Source organism: Triticum aestivum, chromosome 7A, assembly GCF_018294505.1.
Source record: "Triticum aestivum cultivar Chinese Spring chromosome 7A, IWGSC CS RefSeq v2.1, whole genome shotgun sequence".
In the NCBI taxonomy this organism is placed as follows: Eukaryota; Viridiplantae; Streptophyta; class Magnoliopsida; order Poales; family Poaceae; genus Triticum; species Triticum aestivum.
In genome coordinates, this window is record NC_057812.1 from 23,117,462 (window position 1) to 23,127,443 (window position 9,982).

The window sequence follows — 9,982 nt, forward strand, 5'->3', positions numbered from 1 at the left end:
CAGGTGGCATGAATTTGTGAAACTATTCCACATTGTTTCAAATGAAGATCAAACTTGTAACTCAAATATTTGTCTCCACGATCAGATCGTAGAAACCTTATTTTCTTGTCACGATGATTTTCCACTTCACTCTGAAATTCTTTGATCTTTTCAAATGTTTCAGACTTATGTTTCATCAAGTAGATATACCCATATCTGCTCAAATCATCTATGAAGGTCAGAAAATAACGATATCCGCCGCGAGCCTTAACACTCATCGGATCGCATACATCAGTATGTATTATTTCCAATAAGTCAGTTGCTCGCTCCATTGTTCCGGAGAACGGAGTTTTAGTCATCTTGCCCATGAGGCATGGTTCGCAAGCATCAAGTGATTCATAATCAAGTGATTCCAAAAGCCCATCAGCATGAAGTTTTTTCATGCGCTTTACACCAATATGACCTAAACGGTAGTGCCACAAATAAGTTGCACTATCATTATTAACTTTGAATCTTTTGGTTTCAATATTATGAATATGTGTATCACTACGATCGAGATCCAACGAACCATTTTCATTGGTGTGTATGACCATAGAAAGTTTTATTCATGTAAACAGAACAACAATTGTTCTCTAACTTAAATGAATAACCGTATTGCAATAAACATGATCAAATCATATTTATGCTCAACGCAAACACCAAATAACACTTATTTAGGTTCAACATTAATCCCGAAAGTATAGGGAGTGTGCGATGATGATCATATCAATCTTGGAACCACTTCCAATACACATCGTCACTTCACCCTTAACTAGTCTCTGTTTATTCCGCAACTCCCGTTTCGAGTTACTAATCTTAGCAACTGAACTAGTACCAAATACTGAGGGGTTGCTATGAACACTAGTAAAGTACACATCAATAACATGTATATCAAATATACCTTTGTTTACTTTGCCATCCTTTCTTATCCACCAAATACTTGGGGTAGTTCCGCTTCCAGTGACCAATCCCTTTGCAGTAGAAGCACTTTGTCTCAGGCTTAGGACCAGACTTGGGTTTCTCACTTGAGAAGCAACTTGCTTGCTGTTCTTCTTGAAGTTCCCCTTCTTCCTTTTGCCCTTTTCTTGAAACTAGTGGTCTTGTCTACCATCAACACTTGATGTTATTCTTGATTTCTACCTTCGTCGATTTTAGCATCACAAAGAGCTTGGGAATCGTTTCCGTTATCCCTTGCATACTATAGTTCATCACGAAGTTCTACTAACTTAGTGATGGTGACTAGAGAATTCTGTCAATCACTATCTTATCTGAAAGATTAATTCCCACTTGATTTAAGCGATTGTAGTACCCAGACAATCTGAGTACATGCTCACTGCTTGAGCGATTCTCCTCCATCTTGTAGCTATAGAACTTGTTGGAGACTTCATATCTCTCAACTCGGGTATTTGCTTGAAATATTAACTTCAATTCCTGGAACATCTCATATGGTCCATGACGTTCAGAACGTCTTTGAAGTCCCGATTCTAAGCCGTTAAGCATGGTGCACTAAACTATGAAATAGTCATCATATTGAGCTAGCCAAACGTTCATAACGTTTGCATCTGCTCCTGCAATAGGTCTGTCACCTAGCGGTGCATCAAGGACATAATTCTTCTGTGCAGCAATGAGGATAAACCTCAGATCACGGATCCAATCCGCATCATTGCTACTAACATATTCAACACAATTTTCTCTAGGAACATATCAAAATAAACACAGGGAAGCAACAACGCGAGCTATTGATCTACAACATAATTTGCAATATACTACCAGGACTAAGTTCATGATAAATTGAAGTTCAATTAATCATATTACTTAAGAACTCCCACTTAGATAGACATCCCTCTAATCCTCTAAGTGATCACGTGATCCAAATCAACTAAAACATGTCCGATCATCACGTGAGATGGAGCAGTTTCATTGGTGAACATCACTATGTTGATCATATCTACTATATGATTCACGCTCAACCTTTCGGTCTCCGTGTTCCGAGGCCATATCTGTATATGCTTGACTCGTCATGTATAACCTGAGTATTCCGCGTGTGCAACTGTTTTGCACCCATTGTATTTGAACATAGAGCCTATCACACCCGATCATCACGTGGTGTCTCAGCACGAAGAACTTTCGCAACGGTGCATACTCAGGGAGAACACTTCTTGATAATTAGTGAGAGATCATCTTAAAATGCTACCGTCAAACTAAGAAAAAATAAGATGTATAAAAGGTAAACATCATATGCAATCAAAATATGTGACATGATATGGCCATCATCATCTTGCTTCTTTGATCTCCATCTCCAAAGTACTGTCATGATCTATATCGTCACCGGCATGACACCATGATCTCCATCATCTTGATCTATATCAATGTGTCGTCACGTGGTCGTCTCGCCAACAATTGCTCTTGCAACTATTGCTATCGCATAGCGATAAAGTAAAGCAATTATTGGATGCTTGCATCTTATGCAATAGAGAGACAACCATAAGGATTTTGCCAGTTGCTGATAACTTCAACAAAACATGATCATCTCATACAACAACTTATATCTCATCACGTCTTGACCATATCACATCACAACATGCTCTGCAAAAACAAGTTAGACATCCTCTACTTTGTTGTTGCAAGTTTTACGTGGCTGCTACGGGCTTAGCAAGAACCGTTCTTACCTACGCATCAAAAACCACAACGATAGTTTGTCAAGTTGGTGCTATTTTAACCTTCGCAAGGACCGGGCGTAGCCACACTCAGTTCAACTAAAGTTGGAGAAACTGACACCCGCCATCCACCTGTGTGCAAAGCACGTCGGTAGAACTAGTCTCGCGTAAGCGTACACGTAATGTCGGTCCGGGTCGCTTCATCCAACAATACCGCCGAACCAAAGTGTGACATGCTGGTAAGCAGTATGACTTATATCGCCCACAACTCAATTGAGTTCTAGTCGTGCATATTACATCATCGCATAAAACCTGGCTCTGATACCACTATTGGGGAACGTAGTAATTTCAAAAAATTTCCTATGCACACGCAAGATCATGGTGATGCATAGAAACGAAAGGGGAGAGTGTGATCTACGTACCCTTGTAGATCGACAACGGAAGCGTTTAGTTGATGTAGTCATACGTCTCCACGGCCCGACCGATCAAGCACGGAAACTACGACACCTCCGAGTTCTAGCACACGTTCAGCTCGATGACGATCCCCGGACTCCGATCCAGCAAAGTGTCGGGGAAGAGTTCTGTCAGCATGACGGCGTGGTGACGATCTTGATGTACTACCGTCGCAGGGCTTTGCCTAAGCACCGCTACAATATTATCGAGGACTATGGTGGAAGGGGGCACCGCACACGGCTAAGAATATGATCACGTGGATCAACTTGTGTCTCTGGGGTGCCCCTGCCTCCGTATATAAAGGTTCAAGAGGGGGAGGCCGGCCGGCCATCATAGGGCGCGCCAGGAGGAGTCCTACTCCCTCCGGGAGTAGGACTTCTCCCCCAATCCTAGTTGGAATAGGATTCGCGAGGTGGAAAAGAGAGAGAGAAGGAGGAGGGCGCCGACCACCTCTCTCCTTGTCCTATTCGGACTAGGGGGGAGGGGCGCGCGGCCCAGCCCTGGCCGCCTCTCCTCTTCTTCCACTAAGGCCCACTTAGGCCCATATAGCTCCCGGGGGGTTCCGGTAACCTCCCGGTACTCCGGTAAAATCCCGATTTCACCCGGAACACTTCCGATATCCAAACATAGGCTTCCAATATATCAATCTTTATGTCTCGACCATTTCGAGACTCCTCGTCATGTCTGTGATCTCATCCGGGACTCCGAACAACCTTCGGTACATCAAAACTTATAAACTCATAATATAACTGTCATCGAAACCTTAAGCGTGTGGACCCTACGGGTTCGAGAACAATGTAGACATGACCGAGATATGTCTCCGGTCAATAACCAATAGCGGGACCTGGATGCCCATATTGGCTCCTACATATTCTACGAAGATCTTTATCGGTCAGACCGCATAACAACATACGTTGTTCCCTTTGTCATCGGTATGTTACTTGCCCGAGATTCGATCGTCGGTATCCAATACCTAGTTCAATCTCGTTACCGGCAAGTCTCTTTACTTGTTCCGTAATACATCATCCCGCAACTAACTCATTAGTTGCAATGCTTGCAAGGCTTAAGTGATGTGCATTACCGAGAGGGCCCAGAGATACCTCTCCGACATTCGGAGTGACAAATCCTAATCTCGAAATACGCCAACCCAACATGTACCTTTGGAGACACCTGTAGAGCTCCTTTATAATCACCCAGTTACGTTGTGACGTTTGGTAGCACACAAAGTGTTCCTCCGACAAACGGGAGTTGCATAATCTCATAGTCATAGGAACATGTATAAGTCATGAAGAAAGCAATAGCAACATACTAAACAATCGGGTGCTAAGCTAATGGAATGGGTCATGTCAATCAGATCATTCAACTAATGATGTGATCCCGTTAATCAAATAACAACTCTTTGTCCATAGTTAGGAAACATAAGCATCTTTGACTAACGAGCTAGTCAAGTAGAGGCATACTAGTGACACTCTGTTTGTCTATGTATACACATGCATTATGTTTCCGGTTAATGCAATTCTAGCATGAATAATAAACATTTATCATGATATAAGGAAATAAATAATAACTTTATTATTGCCTCCAGGGCATATTTCCTTCACCCCCCCCCCCTCGCGGATTTTTTTTGCATATCAAAACCAATAGATAAGACTATCAAATAATTGAGATCCTTCTTCTCCTTGCCCTTGCTCTCTTGTGTAACCCAACGTCACTTTTAATTTATAATTTTGATGAATATAAATTGTAACAATCTAAGTTTTGAAATTTTAGATTTTTAATGTATGGAAGATTAGAAGTCGATTGGGGAATATTGTTTTAACATTTCAGATTATGAGTTAGATATATATAAATACTAATGAATAAGGCTATAAGAAGTTAAATTGATAGGTTCGCATCATTAGATTTCAAATTGTTTGTTCAGTACTTTGATATACTTTTTTTTTCAAAAAGATGAATTTGAATCCAGGATTGCAAAGCTGTATTACCTGGCAATGGCGGCATTTTATGCGTCGTTACCTTGGCGAATGCATTGCTCGAAGTTTGCTTGGACTAGATCTTCAGGGTGAATAACCATGATCTAACCTTTGATAGTGGGCTCGAACAACGGAAGAGCTTGCGTGCCATTCTATTCCTGGACGCATCCCTTTTGGAGAACCTTTTCTCGCAATCCTTATGTTGTCATGATATGGTTGGTGTTGATGCTCACTGCTATCACTGTTTTTCATCATTTCGGGAGTTTTTTTTTCAATCTGCAGTATAGCTTTGGTCACGTATGACTTTACTATTTGCCGACATGATATTTTGTGTGTGTGCGTTAGTGTTGGTTGTGTGCATACTCATTATGCACACCCTGGATGAGTACACATTATGATATGCTATGGTACGAGACAATACAAAACACTTTTTGGGAGGGCTCCATTTTTAGTCGTTCCTTTGAGTTTTGTTACGGTTTGTGTCCTGCTCAGGAAGGCGAGACGGCGGCGGTTCCCTGAAAACGGAATAAAGGTCTCACAGCCTAGTCCCCGTTCTGGTGGTGCGTCTATCATCGTTTGTGGGCGTGTGGTGGTGTGTCTCTGGCGGATCTATCTTTGATGGATTTGCTCGGATCTGGTCGTTGTCCGTCTACATTCGTATGTCTTCGGGTTGGATCCTTTTAATCTACGTTATTCTTCACCGGCGGCGGTTGCTATTCTGGCGCGCTGGTCCTATTAGGATTTAGCACGATGACTTCCTGACGGTCTACTACAACAAGTTGTGCCCGACTGTGGCGATGGAGGGGCGATGACAGGGACGCGCCTTCGGCTCGCTTCAGTGCTTGTAATCATCGCTATGTGGTCTGCGGATCTGGATGTAATTTTTATTATTTTTGGTGTTTTGTTGTACTGCGATGATTGAAAATGAATAGATTGAAAGTCTTTTTCACGATTATATATATATATGTAGCACATCTGCTCCCACTTGATAAAGTCCAAATAATGCAGCAAGCACGCTGCACAGAACTGACCGAAGCTTTAGCTTTCAATGGAAGGAAAGGAAACCAAACCAAAAGACTGATGCAAGTGTGAGTGTACATGCATGCTAATGTTATGTCACTCTCAATCATTTTTAGCTAGCATTATGGACGATCGGTCAAGTTATTAATTTGGATATACTGGTTGTGTCTATCAATGCCACTAAAGTATCAATAACAAGACACGATATGACCCACCGGTGCGGCAAGGGTGATCAGCAGCAACCAACAAATCTTGCTATAAAAAGATATGACCTACCTTCTAAAAAAATGAGAACAATATCGTGTCGGGCATGTGGCAGAGAGACGTATGAGTAGTATCAGTGCTACCCTAAATGATTACAGCTATATAAAGGCATACACTCGGCCACACGCACACACACAAGTAACCAACAGGTAGGAGTATCTAACAAATGGAGCTCCTTGTGCTCATTGCTCTTCTTCTCTTGGGCTTGACCGTACTGATCAGGCGGCGTAGCTACATCTACACTACTAGTACCAGTCGTGCCCGTGCTCCAGCTGCTGTGGTGATCCAGAGGATCGCCGATCCCTCGGTAGCCCACCGTGCGCTCGTCGAGAACGCCGATGACTTCTCGGACCGCCCGGTGGCGCCCTTTCTGGTCTTTCTGGAGAAGAAACACGGCCAGTATGGCGACGGCCTAGCCTCCGCGCCGTACGGCCCTCTCTGGCGTGCTTTCCGGTGCAACATCACCTCCGAGACCCTCCACCCGTCGCGCCTCGGGCACGTCACGCCGCTGCAGCGTGAGGCTATCCATGGCCTCGTCGCCAATTTGGGGAAGGAACTGCCGGTGGTCGCCGTCGTCCGCGACCACCTCTACCCTTCCATCTTCTCGCTACTCGCGCGCCTGTGCTTCGGCGACGACGTGGACGAGGGGCATGTGCGCGTCATGGGCTGCCTGATACGGGAGTTCCAGCAGGTTGCCGTCGGAGAGGCTCGGGCCTCGCCTGGCACCATGTTGGCCAAGCTCGCGGAGTGGAGACGGCTGCGCCGGCTCTTGGCCATACACGGGCGGTTGGGCGAGTTGTACCTCCCTCTTGTCGACGCACGGCGGGAGTCCCGACCGACATGCGACGGTGGCGGCCGTCGTCCATACGTCGACTCGCTCATCGACCTACGCGTCCCAGACGGAGGCAAGGGTGACGGTGCAGGGCGGCGCGCTGTTAGAGACGACGAGTTCGTGAACCTGCTGTCGGAGTTTCTGGGCGCTGGCACGGGGACGGTGATGGCAAGCATCGAATGGACCCTCGCCCACCTGGTAAACGACCAAGAGATCCAGAAAAAGCTTCGGGACGAGGTCGACGGCGCCGGCGGGGCCGTGGCCGCCAGCTCCAGCAGGAGCCTCATCCGTGGCATGCCGTATGTGAACGCGGTCGTGCTCGAGACCCTCCGCTTGCATCCACAGGTGCCCTTCGTCCAGCGCCACGTCCATGCCGACGCAGCGGAGGTGCTCGGAGTCGGAGGAAAAACCAGCGGCGACTTCATTGCACAGTTCACTGTTGGAGACATGGGAAGGGACGGCAAGACGTGGATCGATCCGGACGAGTTCCGGCCGGAGCGGTTCCTTCCCGGCGGTGAGGCAGAGGACGTCGGCCCTTTGCCGGGGACCAAGGAGATAAGGATGATGCCATTCGGCGCCGGGCATAGGTTCTGCCCGGGCGTGGGTCTGGCCATGATGAACATCAAGTGCTTCTTGGCTGCCCTTGTGCATGAGTTCGAGTGGGCGCCTCCGGGGACGGAGGGCTGCGCCGGCGTCGACATGACGGAGCTCAACACCTTCATCAAGGCGATGAAGAAACCCCTTTCCGCACGTCTCACGCGACGCACTTAATCCTCGGCGTCTGGTGTTTGTTGTCTACTTTGGCCACGTTGGGATGCATGCATGGCGGCAGCCGTGGTCTTTCTTCTTCCAGTGTGGTGTGTGCCTGTGTCATGGGCGACTCCGTGCCGGCCATCATGCCGACTGACGAGCTTGTGGTGGCCATCTCGCCTCTAGTGTATATCTGTGCACGTCATGATATCGTTCTGTGCTCTTGCTATCTTGTGTGGTTGATGTAACGGTGTTTCCGGCGTATAATTAAGTAAATGTTGCACATATATAGTAAGAGTGCACGTGCAACGCACGGAAGTTTGAGAATTTCTTCAATAATTTGATTAGCTAGATCAACTTTTTGTTCATAATAGTTGTCACAATAACTTATTAGGAGTATGTTTTAATAACAATTGGTCTAACCTGAAATTTTATAACAACCCAAACTTCAACTTTGTCGTCCTAAATATAATCACACACCATGGAGCAAAGCTTGAATTGCAAGAAGGCTCGGTCCTCTCCAAGAAGGGCATACCAAATCATCTCCTTTTTTCATCCACACGGATAGAATATTCAAAACAATGTCATCATAATCAACATGAGCAAAACATAGGAAAAAATAATGAGATGCTATCGTTCTATACGAGGCAATGAGCAGCTTCAACAGCCGGTGTCCTGTCATCTACCATGAAGATTGGGAACTTCGTCACTCCAAGATATCCTTCAATATTTCACAAAATTCCAGGAAATCACAAGTACAATGAGACAGAGAAAGCACTGCCACTGCCACCCATGACTCAGTCCTCGGTAATTCAACATCATGAATATGGAAAGACCAAATAAAGATCAAGAACGCGACATGTCTACCGGATCTGGCTTGCCCGCTCCCTCGCCATGCTCCCATACGTGCTCCCATTCCATCCTACGGCTGTCTTTTTCTCTTTTTTTTTCTAATCTAATCATCTCCCGCCTTGATTTTAAGAGGGTGGGGCCGGACCTTATTTTGTTCCAATTAAATCATGCCACGTATGCGGGAGCACGGATGGGAGCACGCTAGGGGAGCAGGCAAGTCTCGTCCCATGTCTACCCCTCTGCATCCTATAGAATTCCAATTTGTCGGAAGTATTCGCTGCTATCCAAGACCCTGAATCTCCTCCAGATCCCCCGAATTTTCCTGATGAAATCAGTCTGATAGGAAAGATATGATCCACGTAAGCCTTGTGGCAAAATGCAGACATAGTTGTTCAAACCACATAAATAGACATGGCCATTCAGGAAAACATGTGCCACTTGATGCATACAAGAGACCCACCATTTTACATAACTACAATCAGGGTATGTCTTTAGCATCTCCAGCATTGAATTTCTGCTCCACTCACGCGTTGCCGTTCCTCTCCTCTCCACCGCTGCGCCTTTCTGCTCCTCCGCACCACCGCGTCGTTCATCTCCTCCTCCCCTGGTTGCCGGCGCCTAGGGTTTCGGTGGTGCTTGCCTCCCCGCCGCGTCATCGCTCCTGTCCTCACCGCGCCATTTCTCTCCAAACCATCCTCCACCTCTATCGCCGTCGGCTTCCAAAGCTAACAAATCTGAATTTTTTATACATGGCAACATTTTGTTGTTCTGAATTTTTTTTATGCTTGAGCTGCTGTTGCTACCGTTGATGTAGATGTTGTTGCCGCCGGGTGTGTGGGCTCTTCCAGTGCTGCACTGTTCGGCTCTGCATCGGCTGGTGAGTTCCACCTACTCTGCTTCCGTTTGCTGTTGCTGCTGCTGGTGGTATGCTGCTGGTGGTGCTTTCTGTTGTTGTATGCTGCTGTTGATTGCTACTGCTACCGCCACTAGAGGTAGCTGTTGAACGTTTTTTATATTAGTGTAGTGCAAAAAACGCACTTATATTATGGGACGGAGGAAGTAGGTAGCTAGTTTACTGTTAATTAGCTGTTAATTAGGTAGCAATTTTAGATGTTAATTAGTAGCTGCCTGCTGCGACTACTACTGTATTAGTGCTTAGTTTT

At 45.9% G+C, this 9,982-nt stretch overlaps 1 protein-coding gene across 1 annotated transcript; it reads left to right on the top strand.

Annotated features, from left to right (window-relative positions):
* The first annotated feature begins 6,533 nt into the window (after positions 1-6,533).
* Positions 6,534-8,335, top strand: LOC123151522 (cytochrome P450 89A2). The gene has a single exon (XM_044571218.1). It carries the CDS (start codon positions 6,552-6,554, stop codon positions 7,986-7,988), a length of 1,437 nt encoding a protein of 478 aa, XP_044427153.1. The 5' UTR covers positions 6,534-6,551; the 3' UTR covers positions 7,989-8,335.
* The last annotated feature ends 1,647 nt before the right edge of the window (positions 8,336-9,982 follow it).